This window comes from Chelonia mydas, chromosome 2, assembly GCF_015237465.2.
Source record: "Chelonia mydas isolate rCheMyd1 chromosome 2, rCheMyd1.pri.v2, whole genome shotgun sequence".
NCBI classification, from domain to species: Eukaryota; Metazoa; Chordata; order Testudines; family Cheloniidae; genus Chelonia; species Chelonia mydas.
The window spans coordinates 185,886,768-185,906,236 of NC_057850.1; the positions used below are offsets into that span (position 1 = coordinate 185,886,768).

Consider the following 19,469-nt stretch of genomic DNA (forward strand, 5'->3'; position numbering starts at 1 on the left):
TTGGCTAGGCACACTATGAGGGAGAAGGGAAATAAGGAACCTTGTATGGCTCACATAAGGCTCAGAACTGGCCAAGCTCACCTAGCGACTAGGCAGATTGCTATCCATTTACTCTCTCAAATGGTGGGAAAGGCTAGGGAGTGAATGGAGCCCTGGCTCCCCCTTCTGCTGTGGAACTCATGGCCACAGGAAGTTGTTGAGGGCAAGAACTGTTCAAAAAGGGACTGGATATTTACACTGGTAACAAGAATATCCAGAGTTAACATATTTAATAACATTTTTGCAAGGGATATTAAACCTCACGCTTCAGAACTAATCTCTAGCACTTAGAGAGAAGGATGAGATGTTTGGGCAGATTACCTCACTTCTGCCTACTACAGGGTTTAAACCAGTGGTTCTGAAACTTTTTTTTACCGGTGACCCATTTCACATAGCATGCCTCTGAGTCCCAATCCCCAGTTTGAGAGCCCCTGGCTTAAACCTTCCTATGGAGCATTTCATAGAATCATAGAATATCAGGGTTGGAAGGGACCTCAGGAGGTCATCTAGTCCAACCCCCTGCTCAAAGCAGGGCCAATCCCCAACATTTGGTGCTGGTCACAGGCAGGGATAGGACACTGGACTAGATGGACCTTGGGTCTGATCCAGTCTGGCAATTCCTTTATTCCTTGTTTCATGTACAGCATGCTGGGTAATAACATGAAAGCAATCCATGCTTGTAAAACTACACTGACTCTTTATGAAGAGAACTGTTGACAGTGATATTGCAACGGCAGCTAGAATTCATACCATGAGCACAGCAACTGACTTCCAGTGCCTCCTCCAAACTCTTCCCTCCTGCAACCCATGCTCCTCCCTCCAAGCAGGTTGCTATATTACTAAGTAAAGCTAAATTGCAATAAGCATGCCCACACAAGGTTTTGAACCAGTTTAAATCTTTTTTAAACAGATTTCAGTTCAACAAGAGAGATGCTCATATAGACAAAGCCCAAGGTAGCTATCAAGGAGTTAAGTGATTTAACCAATAGAAATGTATTCAGAACTTCCAGGGAACAATTTCTATTGGAGCTGTCATTATCACCCTTACGAAAGCTCAGGCTAACTGCAGCAGACTGGTAAAAACAGATAATTATTTAGCTGAAGTATGCCTAGCATAAAGTTATGAAGGAATTTTCTCTTTCTCTTAATGAAAGAAAAGACTCGCCGGGGCGGGGGGGGGGGGACGGGGGACGGGAGAGGGAGGGGCGGGGTTAGGAAACTTTGCTAAGAAGAAAAGACACCAGGAAGATGGCACCTGGTATGCCATTTGTTTACATATGAACTAAAAGGAATTATTAATGCATGCTTAGATCAAGACTGAGAAGATTCAGGGTGGTGTTTGAGCACAACACACTATTTAACATTGAATCTGACGTGTATCAGTATTAACAGCTAACATGGATATGCTTGCCGGTTCTTTCTATATTTTTCAAAAACTTCCTTCCCAACCTTTGTCCTTCGTTTTATTTCTTTTTTTTGGTATGGCCTTTAAGTAGAACAGTTGTTGGGGATTAACTAGAGAAAAATTTTACAGAGAAGAAAGCAGATGCAGTGGAGCAAGTTCTGAGATTGACACTCATCTATTCCCCTCAGATTTATTTTTGGAAAATATTATTATAATATTGTCTGTTAATAGACTTTCTTATTTCTTAAAGCCAGTTTTCACTGGATGGTGTCCAGAAATCTTTTATCATCCTTTGTTGTATGCAGGGTTTTCTGTTAATTCCAACCAATAAATATGCATAATGATTGGAATGAATATTATAGGATTTTTATTTATTTTGAATTAGTATTGTTGTAAAATTTTGTGGTCAGATTATTTTTCAAATGGGTCCCTGCAATGTGTTACACATTTTTTGTTAGCAAATCATTGCTGTCTCTCCATGTACTCGGGAAAGGGAATTGAGCGAGAGCGTGTCACAAGCTGTTTTTGCTCAAATTTCCCCCTTCCTGTCTCCACACCCAAAACAAAACAAAAAAACAACTACTAAATACAAATATCTGGGGAGAAGTTCACAGACTAGCGGGCCAGATCCTCAACTAGTGCAGAGGAGTTATCCATTGATTCCAATAGAGCTACGCAGAATTCTATCAACTTTGGACCTGGCCCTTACTTTAGATCTTTTATTGTAAATAGTTTCTATATTTTTAGAAGAGATTATTTAATTATTTTTGTAAATAAATATTAACTTAGGGCTAGATGGTCCCTAGCTCTTCCTTGCTGAGCATAAGTGCATGGGGATGTCCCAGGAGCCACTATGCCAGAATTGGAGGTAACTACCACTGCTGCAGCTCCAAATTCAGAAAGCCTGATATACAGGTACACATAACTGGGGATGGGATTAGCCTCTCGCATTCTGGGGAGGGACTCGGACAGTGTCCGAAATTTCCTTTGTCACGACAAATAAATGACTGGTATCTTATTAGGCATGACATTCCATGACAAAGACCTCTGCTTGATCTCACCTTTGCTCCTTTGCTTCCTGCAGGACCATACCCATTATTGCCATCTGGGCCCTGCACAGGTTGGAAAAGATACTGTCGGTTAGTTTCAAATGTAGAATTAGCTGTAAATTCAATACTCCATTGGCCTAAAGGAGCACTCATGATTTTGGGACCTTAGAAGCTGCGGCTGATTATGTAGTGGAGGGTGTCACAGACACAGTCTAGCAGCTATGGCAAAAGCCACCAAGAGAAGATACAGCCTAAGGCCAATATCCTCCTCTCCAATGTACAGGGCACCTCACTTATATTTTCTCTCTTCCTGAGGGCAAAATTCTTCTCTCCAATCCACAATGAGAGGAGAATTTTTCCCTGGAAGTCTTGAAAGGAGAGAAGGATAGGTCCAGTACAGAGATTGCATCTTGACTGGCATATTCATTTGCCTGGACTCCACACCAAATAAATAAATATGATTGTAAGATAGTTGCTTGAAGATGAGAATAAGTTGTTCTGCTCTTCTGTCTGATGGGTGGCTGAAAAAGCGCAAGTATCTTCCTTGCAACAAAATAAAGATACATAGACACTAAGACCAGAACACACCATTGATGATCATCTAGCCCGACCTCCAGCATAACCCAGCCAAGAAGGCTGTGACATTAGTGAGAAGACTGAAAACTGAGTAAAAAGATTTTAAAATATCCTAAATGGACAAAAATAGAATGAAAAAGAAAATGAGATGAACTGCAAGGCCTCAACTCCCAGCAGTTAACACAGAGAACCCGAATAGGAAGAGCAAGACTTACAGGCATGCCCCTTGGGCCAGCGGGTCCCAGCAGACTCGTCTCACCAGGATCTCCAGGTTCACCCTATTACAATTTAAATACAAAAGAGATGACACTTTTTATATTTGGCTTACCAGGGAGTATTTTGGTTTTAGTACAAAGGGGTTAGTCACTGGGGTAAGAGTTGCGCTTGCATTTTCTGCAGATTAAAAGATGTAAATAGTAAAAGTTCAGTAGCAGACCAGACTCAAAGCTTTTATGGGGGCTTCTTCTCATAGGAACTGGAAGGCACAGATCGAGTCAGACAATGCTGTGTGCACACATGCAGCCAAATCCCACAGGCCTTACTCTGGCAAAACTCCCATTGTTACCAGTGGCGGTAATGCCTGAATAAGGCCAGCAAAATATACAAATCACAATAGGAACCTGACTGGAACTCTTCTGGCATGAAACACAAGTGATGTCAGAGTGAATTGAATTATTCAGCTTGTCATTGTGAAGTATGCTCTTAGCTATGTTCTTGGTTCTAGTTGGATTCCTTATGCTTTTCACTATCTCATGACACAGTTTATTCCAGCAAGAACCACACCAACTAAATAACAAAGCCAGACTGAGGAGACTGAGTGTGGCACAGCACTTCTTAGATGGTGACTTACTCCAGTAGGAAGCAGCATTATCTGGTGGCTACAGGCTGGAGACAGGGAGTTAAAATTTCTAGGTTCTATTCCCAGTTTTGGTCTTCTCACTTCCACTCTCTTAACCTCAGTCTATCTCTGTAAAAAGTGAGTTTAACAATACCTACTTCAGAGAAGTTGGGAGGCTGAGTTAAGTAATATTGGTAAAGTACTTTGAAATCCTTGGATGAAACACCATGTATAAATGATACTGTTGCTTTTCTTTAATAGATTTAGACTGCATATCAAAGACATAACCACAGGTAATTCAATGAAAGGAAAGGAGGGGCTAAAAAGTCTTACAAAGAAACAAACCATAAATCAAAACCTCCTAATGTGATATCAGACTAAAAATGTGGATTTCAATCCATTTGGTCTAACATCCTCTTGACCTAATCATCCCCACAGTATGCATGCTTGGCGGATTCCAACGTGATGGCCACTGTCTTGCTTGACACAAAAGGGATTGATCCAAGGACCTCCAGCTGTAAAACCATAAACTGCTACCGCTTGAGCTAAAGAGCCAAGGATTTCTTGTTGGGGTTGTAATGGACACATATCCTCTGCAGATTGGGCACAGAGGGGGAACTGTAACACACTCATCTATGGGTTACACCTGCACCCCAGCATGCAGGAGCTTATTGTGAGTGACCCAGGCCAGGATCACTCTATGATGATTGATCTAGGATGGGAACCAAGGCATCTAGTGGTTAGAACAAGAAATGGGAAGTCAGGTTCCACATGTATCATCCTACTGTAGCTCTGCCACTGATTGGGCAACCTCGAATAAGTCACTTAGGTCCTGATCCTCAAAGATATTTAGGTACTTAACTCCCATTGAATCAGAGAGTTAAAGTGCCTAAATACACTGGACCTAAGCTTTGCTGCCCATATTTATCCATATGTAAACTATACTAATATTTACCTATATAAGAGGGGTTTTGTGTTTGTAAAGTGCAATGAGATCATTGAATGAAAGGTGCTGCAGAAGTACAATGTACTTCTTAAAATACTTACCTGTGGTCCTCTAGGCCCTGGATTCCCAGGAGAGCCTGCTGCACCTGAGGCTCCTGGATTAGCCTACAATCAGAAACACAAATTAAAGGATGCATTAGAAAAAAGATAATGGCTAATGTTCACCAGAGCTTGGAATGACTCTAGAAGTATTCATTACATTTGGCCCATCTACTGGCATTTCTCAAAGCTTTCAGGAACCACAGTAATAGTGATGTGCAAGACAGCCATGCAAATTCTTTTCTCTTTTCCGTGTAAACTCTTTGAGATTTCCAATATTCCTGAGATATTATTTGTTAAAGCATCATAGAGGCTATATATACACAAAGTAACTGGATCTGAAAGCACGAGTCTCATCACACAATTGAAGTTTATGCCTAAATCTTGATATATTTGTCCAGATCCTGACTGAGTTACACTGGTGTAACTCCACAGTAATTCTGTTGAAGTCAATGGTGTTACACCAGTGTAAGCGAAAACAGAATTCCACCCACAGCATCTATGCTGTCCCCTGTTCTTTCATCAGATCCCAGGCTTGAATCTCATGGGCAAGTCCCTGTAGCCACTCCCAAATGAAAACTCTTACTAACTAAAAGGGTTTAGTTACACTGGTGTATGCCAAGAGTAAGCAATGGAGTTACTCCAGTATACATCAGTATAACTGAGCGCAGAATCTGGACCTAAGCGTTTTCACTGTAACCATGAAAGAGCTCAGTAACACAAAGTTTCTCTTCTCTCCTGATTTACAAACCAACATTTACTTTCAAGTCCATTATTTTGGCACCATATTATCAAGGTCTACAATGACTAGTGTAACTCTCTCATTTGGATGTTCATTACTAAGCTTTATAACGAAAAAATCCTCCACTTACATAGATCGTATTTACAAAGATCCAAATATAATTTTGAAAAAACACACTGTCGAGAAGTAGACAAGCATAGGGTGCAAAATAAGGATATATTCTTTAAAACTAACCTGAGGGCCTGGTATGTCTTGTGGTCCAGGAGGGCCTCTGACCCCCTGTGGTCCTCTTAGACCCTGGTGGATAAAGGAGTTTTAAAAAAATTATAATGTTGCTAACGTGCCAGGGCAGAATTTCACCCAGGATATTTGAAATCGGTGTGAACAAAATATTCCAAAAGGAAAACAGAACATTGAACCTAATGGCATGCTTTCTCCATACATGTCATGTAAAATAACTCAGACTTTCTTTCTGCTACCTGTGAGCCTCGTAGGCCAGGATCTCCTGGATAACCTGGTTCCCCACGATCTCCTCGCCCACCCTGCCAGAAAGTGAGAGAAAAAAAAAAACAAACACTTTACTTCATGACACGTTTACATCTACAAATAAACTGATCAAGCAATATTACTGCCGTTTACAGAAAGCTACAGTGATTTGCAAGCAGCAACCACCACTGAAGAAACATCAGCTGAAAAGAGTGGGGGCCAGGTAGCCTTTTTCTTGTTTTGGGGTCTGAGATGGATGGAGGAGAGGGAGTAGGAAAGGCTAGTTGTATTTGTTTCACATGGTGATGAATTCATTTCAACAGGCCAATGTCAGCACTAATCTAGTGCAGCCCACTCAGTCAGTGCAAGAATTATCACTAGCCACAGTATAGAGGCGACAAGGGTGGTGGGAGTGGAGAGTTTCTTGAGTCTTCTTCCCTCTCCACATGCACACCTCTATTGAATGTGGACTAGCCCAGCACTGAGAGTTTTCCCAAAGGTGGGCACCGGTATATGCCTCCCAGTTTAATTCCAGTTGCTCAGAAAGCTGCATCCCAAATCTCTGTGGAAAAATTAAGTTGTTAGTTTTTAAGATCAGCAGCGGAGTGTCACTCACATAAAGATGGCATCTGCACATGAGTCAGTTCAACTGATATCCAGGAGAAAGATCTCTTCATATTGTCTCTGTTGGACTGAGTCAAGTATATGGGTTAGATCCAAGCAGTTCTGGAGAACACTGGAGGTGGTCTTTCATTGGGGAAATTATAAACATATGTCCAAAGATTCTGTGGAACTCAGGCAATTCCAAAAAAACAAGTCCTGGGAAAAATTGGATTTAAAATAATATACTCCACAGTTCTGAAGAATTCTTCATACTATGACTGAACTGGGAAGGAAATCAAAGGAAAAGAAAAAAAAAACCACGTGGATCTGAACAAACCTAGTGGTAGCCAAAGTTAAGATACTACAACATTGGGCATCTGATACAATGCCAGCTGTAGAAAAATGTGTCCCCCTCTATATTTTGCTGTATGCATGATTTTCTCATACAAGGCACATTGGAGTTGGACCCAAAGCCCATTGAAATCAATGGGAGTCTTTCTACTGACTTCAGTGGGCTTTGGATCAGGCCCAGAGATAACTCTCTCTTTTTCTTATGTGCTTCTCTTTTTTCTTTATTTCTCTTTTCTTCCTTAACACTTTCTCTTTTCCTTTGCAACCTTACCTAAAACTAGTAGTGTTGTTCATGTGTACAATGCACACATCTTCTCCTAGGCTCTAGCAGACTTACTGTCTTTCTGCCCATTGGTTATCCCTGTCTCAGAATGGCTGCCTTTTGTACTTCTTGTAATCAAAAAGTCATTGTCACGAAGTATTTAAAGTCTGCCTTTTTTGTTTTCATGGAACGCAGAAGCTGATTGGAGGTGAAACTCCAAAACGTTTTCCTTTTCAGAAAAATAGTGAAAAAGTGCCATGTTGCTGCTGGATGGCAAAGTACTTTATTTTTTTGTACCACTTTAACTCTAGTGCTGTCGGTTTAGCACCTCTTAGAAGCCATTAAAAATCGTAAAACTGCATGGACATTAGTGAGTGCCATTTTGGCCCTCTCTGTGCAATTAAAAGACATCAGAAGTTTTGTCAGCCCTGATCACAAAACACTAATATCTGTCTTCATTTGAACGGCATTGGTTTTTTGTTTGTTTGTTTTAAACACAAAATGCTCCAGGCTGCCTGATCTAGTAGGAGCAAAACTTTCCCATGCTGTTTATTTCGAGAGCCAAATCCTGTGGTCTAAAAAAGGGCTGCTGAAGACACTAGATGCAGTAGAGGCCAGGCGATTCTGCTTGCTGTATAGGGGGGAACAGCATGTGGGTCCCCCTGCACTAGTGTGCTGTGGAGCTGTGTTCTCTGCATCCCAGCACACAGATGGTGTCTGGGGTGAGACGAGGCCAGAGGATCTATGACTACATAGAACCAGCACCCAGACCTGCTGCGGAAGAGTGCAGCAGTCAGAGGGCTGCTGCTACCCTACAATTGCAATAGCAAGCAAGGAGCATCTCCATTATTGCTGGAAGCTTTCAGTCCGGGCAGAGGCCTTAGCCCTGAATGCCCATTAATTCACGCAGATGGCTATTCTATTTTGAAAAGCTGGGATGTAAGTAATTAAGAGGAATTGACACCATTGTAATTCGTGTGCAAAGTTCTCAGTTGTGGGCCCAGCTTTGCCCCCTGACTTTCTGAAGGGATGGCTGTGCATTAGGGACAACTGCCCTAAAAGGACTTGTCCGTTTCTACACCCAATGATTTTATGAAGAAAGGTCAACATTTTCTCTGACAACCGCATTAGAACTCCATTGCTTACTAGCACCACATAGTACAGCCAGACAAAGGACAACACCCCTCATCCCCTGCCCCATTCTCTAAAGCTGTGATTTGTAATGGTCTTAAAACTGACCTGTTAATCTCACAGAACATCAATTATTACTTTTTGGCTGAAGCCCTAGAGCAAGATGCAGTCTTAAATCACTTAGATTTCCTGCAGTGACACCTCCCCCTCCACCCCCCCAAAAAAGGGGCACCAGGAAAGAATGTAATTTTCTGTTTGTAACAGGACTACATCAATGCAAACTAGGTATCCTTTAGTTTGCACCAGCAGGGTTTACAAATTGGCATTTAAAGCACAAGAGCTCTACAATTCACACCCCCAGGACAGCACACCCACACAGCCATACCAAGTAGAAAAGACCTAAGACAAGGTTTATTGACACCAAAGGCAGTGATTAAAAAAGAGACTAAAGGGGAATTCTATATAAAGGAAATTCAGAGGCAGCAATACTAATGTGTAATATTTCATTTTAAATATCCAGTCTTTCTGCAACATTTTAAATTAAGCATTTGTCACAGGAACAGGAGATCAATTCTGAAAATGTCTGATCCTTTCCAAGGAAGCCCCCAGATACCACTGTAATGTGTTCATTAGAAAGTCACAAGATACAGCAGGCTTTAAATCCAAACCTTCTTAAATAAGGCATAAGAGTAAAGCTCTGTCTTTTTAAGGCTGTCTGAGGGAAAGGGTAGCTGAGTGACAGTTGATCATTCTTGTAACCTGCCTTAAGGTCCAATTTTGGTCCCCACACTACAGAAGGGATGTGGACAAATTGGAGACAGTCCAGTGCAGGGCAATGAAAATGATTAGGGGGCTGGGGCACATGACTTAGAATCTTAGAATATCAGGGTTGGAAGGGACCTCAGAAGGTCTTCTAGTCCAAACCCCTGCTCAAAGCAGGGCCAGTTCCCAATTTTTGCCCCAGATCCCTAAATGGCCCCCTCAAGGATTGAACTCACAACCCTGGAGAGGCTGAGGGAACTGGGGCTATTTAGTCTGCAGAAAGGAAGAGTGACAGAGGATTTGATAGCAGCCTTCAACTACCTGAAGGGAGGTTCCAGAGAGGATGGAGCTAGGCTGTTCTCAGTGGTACCAGATGACAGAACAAGGAGCAATGGTCTCAAGTTGCAGTGAGGGAGGTCTAGGTTGGATATTAGGAAACACTATTTCACTAGGGGGTAGTGAAGCACTGGAATGAGTTACCTAGGGAGGTGGTGGAATCTCCATCCTTAGAGGTTTTTAAGGCCTGGCTTTACAAAGCCTTGGCTGGGATGATTTAGTTGGTGTTGGTTCTGCTTTGAGCAGGGGATTGGACTAGATGACTTCCTGAGGTCTCTTCCAACCCTAATATTCTATGACTCTATGATTAAGCCTAATCCTTTAGAAAGTAGGGCCTGATTCAAAGCCCAGTGAAGCCAGTGGAAAGACTCTCGCTGAGTTCAACGGATTTTGGATTAGACTCTTAGGATATGTCAACACTGCAATAAAAGACTCACGGTTGGCCTGGATGAGCTGACTTGGGCTCACAGGGCTCAGGCTGACGGGCTATCAAATTGTAGTATGAACATTCAGGCCTGGGCTGGAGCACAGATCTCAGACCCACCAAGGGGGAAGAGTCCCAGAGCCAGGGTTCCAACCCCAGCCAAAACATCTACACTGCAATTTTATGGCCCCACAGCCCCAGCCTGAGACAGCTGACCTGGGCTAGCCATGTCTGTGCTATGGGTCTTTTATCACAGTGAAGATGTTTCCTAAGACTTGTGCTACAGTGTGAGGTATGACTGCAGTACAAGTAGACATCCCGGCCGAGCCTGAATAACAATAGCAGTGCAGCCGCAGCAGCATGGGCTAGCCACTCAAGTACATTCCAGGATCCTGAGCGGGTTTGTACAGCTTATACTGCTGCCCACGTTATTCAGATCAAAGCTAGCTCAGGTATGTCTGCCCATGCGGCAGTCATACCTCCGACTGCAGTGTAGACGTAGCCTTAGTGGGTAGGCAGACAAGATGGACGGAAATAGAAAGTGCAAGTAAATGAACTCAGATGAGGGGTGGTGGCAGGAGCAGTAGCAAAGACCAGTGACAGAATGAAAGGTACAACTGATTAAGTGAGCAGCCTCAGGACTCATTGTAGGTAGGTAAGTGACCATATCAGTAGGTACAGTAGAAAGGTCATGAAAGACAGAGACAGAGGAGCCTTAAACACAACAAGGGAAAAGGGCTTAGAAGCCAGAAAAGATAGGAGACCCCAGAATCAAGGAGAAAAAAAAGAGTATTGTAGAGCAAAAAAGTGACCCTGAAAATGAAAAGAAGGGAATACTGTGGCACAGAGACCCCCTTGGCAAAGAGTCCCCTTTTCTTAGCAAACAACTCTCACCTCAGACCTGACAAACTCACTACACCAAGCACATCTTGCAGGATATTTATCCATAAAGCAAAACATGTTAGGTAACTACAGAAGGCTCATAACTTGTCAAGATTTATAATCATTGCAAGATGTGTGTGCAGCTAATATTTAAGGAATACTGTATTTATATTGAAAATATGCTTTAGAGACTTGGAGTAAAAGTTAGTCACCAGGGGATAGTGTAGCTGAGTGATGGCCCCATTGGGGCTGTCATCCCGTCCTGTTTAGCTGGTGATGCAATGCAAAGCTCTATTGTTTAGCCTTTCACAATACTAAGACGTGCAATGTAAAATCATCAGAGGCAAAGCATCAAAACCTCTTAATGGTAAAAAAAAAAAAACCATTATAACAAGACAGGGCTTTGCCCTGCCCGTGAATAGAAACAAAAGGCTTTTTTCAGTGTAACATGAGAGGGAGAAGCAGTCTGTATCCATTCACTGAGGAAAACCCTGTGTGGAGCTGGGATGTTTTTGTGAATGTTGGGGCCTGCTTCTTGTGGAACCAGCCAGCTCTGCAACAGATTGAACTCTGGGAGGCGGGGGCAGGGGAAAGCCTACTTTATTAGATAGGAAAGGTAACAATTAATAAGGGTAGAGTCAGGTTATGATTTTGTTTTGTATTGTAGCCATTTCTATCACTGTCTCTCGTTTCTAGTTAAGTCTTTACCCTTCTTAAATAGACCTATTTTTGTTTCATTATAAGTGCTCATAAGTGCTGTGTAGTTTACAGGAGTAGTAATTTAAGGTAACACTGGTACACTAGGGACACTGTGCCTTTGGGAGCAGAAGATCTGGGATTTCTGAGAGTAGCCAGTGTCAGGGGCTGGATATCCAGGGGAATGATTCAAAAGGACTTAGGGACTGGGGTGCACCTACTTTTAACCTACAAAGTGAAGACAGAGCTGGCGTAGCCCAGAGGAAAGCTCTGGAGTGGCTGAAGGGCTGGTGCTATTACAGAGCTGACATCCAGCCAGGCACAAGAAAGACTCCCCTCATGGCGGAGGCAGGGGCTATCAAGGTGTCTCACAGTTCTGGGTGCCCCAAGAACGGTCATAAACACATAGGATCAGATTCAACTCTGGTAGCGAAAAAGGGCTGGACAGTGGCTGGATCCGGAATTGGGTCCCTGGCATACAGCAGCTCCCAAAGGGTGCAGAGCTGCCATAATCATCTCCTGTGCCACTCCCTCCAACCTACCCTGCAGGGGGTACATGCTGAGGGTGAGGGATGCTGGACTCTGGCTACCCTCAGCTGACATTCAGTCTCTTGGGTACCATTGCCACACAGCATCAAAGGCCAAAATGCTTGTAACGGATTCCAGCCCCGGGGGTTCCTGGCCAGGAAGCCAATGAGACAGAGGTTTCGTATTTAGATATAAACTCACACGGCAAGTTGTGAAGTAGGAATGTGACAAAGGCACTATCTGAGGGGTCACCTGGAAACCAGACTGCAGCTGTCATGTTCCCCTGGATACTGAATTTGAATCAGACTGCCCCCGATGTCACAAACTCGCGATGCCTCACAACAGCTCATAGCAAGCCAAAGATCAGTGCGTGAGATCCACCTCCACCAACAAAGAGACCCCATAAGCTACTGGGAAGTGCAGAAGGACAAAAACTCAGTAGGACTGTATATCTATTCAAAGACTGGTTGGCTGAAGACAGTGTTATGCCATTGAAGGGACTCTTCTGTAGCCTACATTTTCTTTGCATAAATTAATGTTTTATTCAATTTTGGATGCTATTGTTATTTATTAAGTTCCTCTTTGTGCTTGTCACTCAGTTTAAATTTATTCACAGCATTATTTTGCTTATGTTTGAGAAACCCGGCAGCCCTTAGACCTTTCTCATGCTCCCTAATGGAAATGCTGCCAGAATAAGAAGCAAGTAAGCATTTCAGTGCCTATCCTGTGCATATGGGAGGAATGTGACAAACTCATGTAAAACTCAGCAGCTATTTCCAGGGGAACGGCAATGGATATTTGAGGGGCTAACTCCACACACACATACATCCAACCTGAAGAAAAGCTACACTGCTGTGGAACAGCGGTACCACAATTGCTACTTGAGCCCAGTGACTGGAAGTGTGCTAACTGCCCTACTACACCAAACCCACCCCCATGCAGTTCTTAATCACTGGAACCACATCTGCATGAATTGGAATGAAGGGGATTGCACAAGGTGTAAATCAGGAAAGAACCTGTCTCTTACCATTTTGTAAGAGATAGCAGCCATGTATAGCATCATGTATTCAATAAGGTGGTGGAGCTCTGCTCTCCCCTGCAGTGTAGAGCAGGGCCCTAAAGGCACAATCTTAGCCTGAAGATAGTGCCATAGAGCCAGAGGCAAAAGCGCAAAGCTTCTCTACATTTAATTTTTGTTAAGACAAACAAGCGAACAGCTCTGGGAAATTGCTTGGTGAGATCTAGAGAAAGATGCAGACTAGTAAAAGGAGAAATGAAAAATCAGAAAAACTAATATTATCCAAAACATATGAAGAATTACATTAAGACATGCCTATTGAGGCACTATAGTTTACGAAGTGACTGGTCACACATCACTAACATCATTATTTGCACTGAAGGAGCACGTAGAGGTCAACCAAGAACAGGACCTTACTGTGCTAGGTGCTCTACAGAGTAATATGGTCTCTGCCCTTAAGAGCATAAAACCTAAGCAGACAAGACAGAAGACAGGTAGGGCAAAAGGATATAACATGCAAGCAGAATAAGCAAAGTCCTGGTTTATAAACATCATCACAGTCCCACCATATTTTCTTAAGGTACCATGGGGAGGGTTTGTTTCCCTGCTTTTAAAATCATAGAACCTTCTTGAATTTCTTCAATGTTATTTTACTTTTGCCAGCTCATTATTAGATCCATCTGCTTTCAGATTTTCTTTGGTAACTGCATGGTTGAAGTGACTCCTGAGATAAACAATTCTTTTTCAAGTACACTACCTAAAACTTAACCAGCGATAGAATGGAGACAGAAATGTCTTCATCAATTAAATCTCTCTACAGTGTTTCTCTTCTTTGTTGCATCGCAGGGGTTAAACTGCTAATGGTTTTATAAGGGAGATACATTTTTTTCAGATTGTGCTTTAAGGTTCTTTCCTGGCACCTCCAATCAGTAGTAATTACTGTAGTACAATTGTGTTCAATCTATTCCTGTAACAGGTCTGAGCCCAATAGTTTGGAAGTTAAATTTTCCCATAAATTCCACTAGTTCCTAGAATTCTCTGTCCACTGTAATTCAAAGAATTCTGTATTTTAATATCTTGGAGCTGATTTGCTAGTTCTATTTGCAATCAGAGCACAGCTTTTGATTGGGGGGGCAGGTATTTTTGTTTGTTTTTAAGGCAGCTTCATTTAAAACTAACAACAAGTTTGAAGAACAAATTATTATAAACTTGCCCTGAATCAATTTAGGCTGGAAATTACAAAAAGATTTCTAACCACCAGAGGAATGAGGTTCTGGAACAACCCTCCAATAGAAGTAGTGGGGTCAAACAACCTACCTAGCTTTAAGATGAAGCTTGATAAATTTACAAATGGGATTGTATGATGGGTCACCTATGATAGCAGGGGACTGGACTTAGTGACCCAGGTGGTCCAGTCCTGTCTTATATTTCTGTGTCTCAGATGCATATCTACTATCCCTAATCAAGACCATCAGCATTCCAGCACTTGGAATTTCTCTTCCTGGGCCGGCTTCAATCCTGTGTGTTATTTTTGTGAGCACCAGAAGCAGCTCATGTGTTGCGGGTGCTCAGAGCTGGATGAAATTTGGAATTCCCAGTTCATGGGGAAATTCTGCCATTTCAAAATTTCCTGCTAACTGGAGAGTCCAAACATTTCCATTTTGGAAACACAGTCTTTCCAAAATCAAATATGCTTCCCAGATTCCAGTGCCCCCCAGCTCCAGGGCAGACCACAGGGCCCAGAGGGCTTCCAAACTCCCAGGCCAGCTGGCTCCCCAACTCCCACAGCTTGGGCAGCAAGCTGACCCAAAAGTCAGGCAGCCTGGGGAACCAGCTGGCCCAGGTGTCTTGCTCTGTGGCTGTGAGTCTGGAACCCTGAGAGCCACAGCTCAAGTCAGGGCTCTTACTGCTTCCAGGCTCCCTGATGCAATGCCAGGCACCTAGACCCTGAGAGCCAGGGCTTGAGCTGGGGCTCAGAAGGCTCCCTGGGTTGCCACACTCCTGGTTCCAGTGGCAGGAACCTGGAACCCACACTAAGCTCGGAGCCAGGGCTCCCAGGGCTTTCAGGCTCCCACCTCAGCAGGAGAGAGCCTGGATGTCCTGAGATCTGCATATTCAGGACTTCCAGGCTCCCTGCCACAGAGCTAGAAGACAAACCACAATCAGAACCGAGGCTCCCAGGGTTTCCAGGCTCCTCATTCTGATACTGGGAGACGGGAAGCCTTGGGGTCCCTGGCCCTGGGGCAGACTGTCCCCAACAGCCCACTAAGTGAGCCGGCAAGGAAATAACAGGGTTCTGTTGGAACTCTGCTTGTGACTCAATGAAACTTCATTTAACCTAAAGTGTTGTCACAAAACTTCTCAGGTTTGACTCATTGCCATTTTCCAACAAAACTCTGTTTTGTTGGAAAATTTCCAATCAGGTCTCATTGTTGGTAACCCTGTAGTGGAAGAAGAGGGAACTCTGGTTGTGTGTGTGTGTGTGTGTGTGCGCGCGCGCGCGCAGGGCAAGGCAAGGCAGACGTAGAAGGAATCACTCATCTCTGTCTTGCCTTGTCAACAGTAGTGCAGATATTCACAAACCTTCAGCCAAGTTTTGTGTTGGTTTTAAGGAGGCTTAATATAATGGATCTGCACCAGCCTGCCTCCCTTCTTCTCAGTGGTCAGCTATTGCCCCTCACTAACTTTTTAATTTTTAACTGGTTGAAAAATATGTGTAAGCCTTAGAAGCTAGAAAATTCTCACATTCTTATCTAGCAGTGGTTATAGCTCCATTATTTGATAGAAATGGCACCAGTCCCTTGGTTTAGCTTTAAAAGAAACAAACCATCCACTGAACAGTGTTATCCTATATACACCACAGAGGCAAAATTCTGACTTTGGCTATCCATATGCAAATTTCATCAGTTAAAATGGAAGTTCCACATGCATATCCCAGTGGGAAATTTGGACATCTACTTTCTGGATTTGATTCTGAAACCAGAGATAACTTAAGCATTTGTTGAGCAAGGTTGCAAGATGGCATTTTGTTGCTTTACACCAAACATGACCAATCCCTGTTCTCCATTATCACATCGCTATACAGAGGGCTGGCATAAAGATTCTTTGGACATACCCCACATTTAATGGGGTCATTTTACATAGTAGTGTGTGTTTTCAGGTAAGGACTAGGGAGAAAATCATCAGGTCCCTCAGCCTTGTGTTGCAGGAATGAGCCCAGCTGCCCATTCCTTATAACCTAAGTGATTGACTTACCTCAGCTGATGTCAGTTTACATTGACGAGGCTACCATCACAAAAAATGAGCTAGAAACAGGCTTTTATTTCAGAGAAAGCTAAGATTCTCCTTTACATTTTTGCCCCTTCCAAATCAAAAAGACTGCTGGTCACATGTTTCCTGGGACCTAAAGGCTGAGTAGGCTTGCAATGGACTTCCTGATTATTAAATACTTGTGTTCAGTTTCTGTGATTACACTGAAAATATCCCCTCTAAGACAGGCAAAAGCTCAGACTTGAGAGATAGCTATGTACACATAGCATATACCAGTAATGATCACTGACCTTTAAGCCCTGGGGACCTCTCCGACCTTCTGCACCCTAAAAGACAAGCGCAATTTATCCAGAACTATGACCAGTAAATGAAAAATAATGGCCCTGGAGCCAAACATGGTACATTAACGGTGGGGAAATGGCTATTCCCAGACAAAAAACCTTGGTTAAGTGAAATTGAAGTTGAGTGTTCATATCAGTAAATTAAGGGTAGAAACTTTACAAAAGTATTACATTTATCAAAATACAGTCATTAGAAATGTAGGAAATTCAGAAGGAATTAAGCCTTAATAGGCTCCTCTGACTTCAATGAGTCAAAATAGGCTTGTCAGCTCCCAATGAGCTTATATAGGCTTGTGGGGGAGTAAGAAGCTTACTAAGGCTCATGGGTAGGCGGGGAAGGATTAAGCTTGTCTTTGGTGACTTTCCCAAGTTTCTAAGGCTCATGGAGGGTCCAAGGCCCCCACTGAGCACAAGGCTCAATAGTGGTCATAAATCAGGAATTCCTTGTATATTTAAAATTTGGCAGAAGACGGTACCTCCATACAGACCAACCCTTCCAAACTTGAGGCCAATATTCCTTTGTTGTAGATTTTTTGTGTGGATAAAAAAAGTGGGGAGCAAAATAGGGCTTATAAATGGCGGCAACATTGCATCCTCAACTATGGATCAGCTACTTCCATTCTATAAGGATAACTGCTCTTACATCAGTGCCCTCTTCACCCAACACTCCTGGCACTCCATCTGTTCCCGGTTCTCCCTGCAAAATGAAAAGACACAATCAGCCTTTTAAAAAAAAATATCAAGTACACATATTTCTTTTTATAGCCCTTCTTTGATATTTTTCCTGGAAATTTTTTCTTCTAATTGGATTGTAATCACTCAAAGCACAGCATTTGTTAGACCTAGTTCTGTGGAAAATGTGGTTAATTAAAAGTATCTAGCCAGAAGGAACTGGTCTGCTTTTCGGTTCCAACCCTTCAACCATAACCATCTGAGATTAGACAAAGGCTTTTGTGGGATCTTTTGTCTGTCCCTGTCTTCCAGAGAAAGCAAACGGTGGGGATTCTGAGGAAAGATTAATCAAAAAGCAGTGACTTTTGTTGCCAGGAATTTATTAAAGTGCAGCTTTTCTCTGAAAAGCGATTATGCAAAAAGGGCAACTTCTTAAGGTCCGGGGCCTGATCCAAAGCCCACTGAAGTCAACAGGGGGGTTTCCGTTGACTTTAGTGGTCTTTGGATTAGATCCTAGATATATTTTCACACAGTGAATCAGCTTACCGTAGACCAAGGAGTTTTTGAGATGTGACCAGATTTCATATGGATATGCCTATACCCACTGTACCTCTAACTTTGGTATTTGAATAGAATGTAGATAAACCCTTCCTTACAGCTTGGAAATCAAGAAATGAGGAACTATGGGCAGAGCTCCTTTGGTTATTTTATTTGTACTGCATCATTGCCTATCAGGATCAGGGCCACTGTACACACATATACTAAGTTTCAAGTTCCTGCCCCTATGCGCTTACAGCAAATCTAATTTAACCAGAAAGGATTCAGAAGACATTTTGTAAGCATATATCCAAATCTGAAGAAACAGATCAGAAAGGAGTTCAGTCTACTCTTAAGGAATAAATCATTTTTAGCAAGCTGACAAGGATGATTTTGGTATTCAGAATGCTTGATTTATTTTTTTTCTAAGCAGTACAGTATGAGAAATCCATGGTATTTCACTCATCAGAGTCCTATGAGAAATGAAGTTGGTGGCTCAATCCACCCTGAGAAGTCTTCTGTAGAAATATATTCATGCTGAATCAAGGTAACAAATTACAAATGATCTTCCTTCTGGTCAAACTGCATTCGACATCCATCAGCAAGCACAAAAACATTACCAGCTGTAGGCACAGCATGGCATTTCTATGGATTGATACAATAATAAAAAAGGGGCACACTTCTCCAAAGCCCTATGTGCTGCAGACACAGGTTATAAAGTAACATATAAAATTAAATAGCAGCTCACCCCCAACAACTGATAGAACTCAACCCTCTAAGAAACACACAGGTCTCCTCCCCACACAGCCCTGTTAGCCCTTAACAGTGCAAAGCTGTGTTTACCTGCTGCCCTGGCTTTCCTTTTTCACCCTCTGGACCAGAGACATTGTTGTTAATTCCAGGATCCCCCTGAAAAAGTCAAGACGATGTTAATTATTTTCGGTAATTTCTTCTTTGCTAGTGTAGCTGCAAAGGCAGGATATGGAAATAGGAGCAGAGTAATAATAGTAATAATAATAATAATAATAATAATAATAATAATAATAAAAAAGGATTAATTCAGAAGATGATGGTAGCAAGAGGCCTCTGCAGATGCATTTCCACAATCAAAAATGAAAAGCTCTTTGCCCAAAGAGATGAAAAGAAAGTATCTGGATGGGCAATGAATTCAAGCTTGTAATTAAATGGTTGATCTGTCTGTTTAGGTATAATTACACAGGGTCTATGTAATAAGATTCCAGGATTGTCACTGTTTGTCATTCTGAAGCCTAAAATGTCTGAGTCAGTGGAAGTGATGGAAACAGCTACATGCATGGCTGAGAGTTCCTTTCTCTTAAAAATATCACCAGGTTCATTCATCACTGGGATTCACGGTCTGTTAACACACAAATTGTAAGTTCTCAGCCATTTTGCCTTTACAAACAACACCTGTGCAGTGTACAGCTACAGTAGCTCCGTGTCTAAGGCGTGCCTAGAG

At 42.6% G+C, this 19,469-nt stretch overlaps 1 protein-coding gene across 1 annotated transcript in view; it reads right to left on the reverse strand.

Moving 5' to 3' along the window:
- The window catches only part of LOC102929645 (collagen alpha-4(VI) chain), a 104,544-nt gene that overhangs the window by 33,547 nt on the left and 51,528 nt on the right, over window positions 1–19,469 (reverse strand). Inside the window, 8 exon segments of the mRNA XM_007071233.3 lie at window positions 2,506–2,556; window positions 3,285–3,347; window positions 4,955–5,017; window positions 5,928–5,990; window positions 6,173–6,235; window positions 16,733–16,768; window positions 17,427–17,480; window positions 18,836–18,901. Coding sequence (XP_007071295.3) covers window positions 2,506–2,556; window positions 3,285–3,347; window positions 4,955–5,017; window positions 5,928–5,990; window positions 6,173–6,235; window positions 16,733–16,768; window positions 17,427–17,480; window positions 18,836–18,901 — 459 coding nt within the window.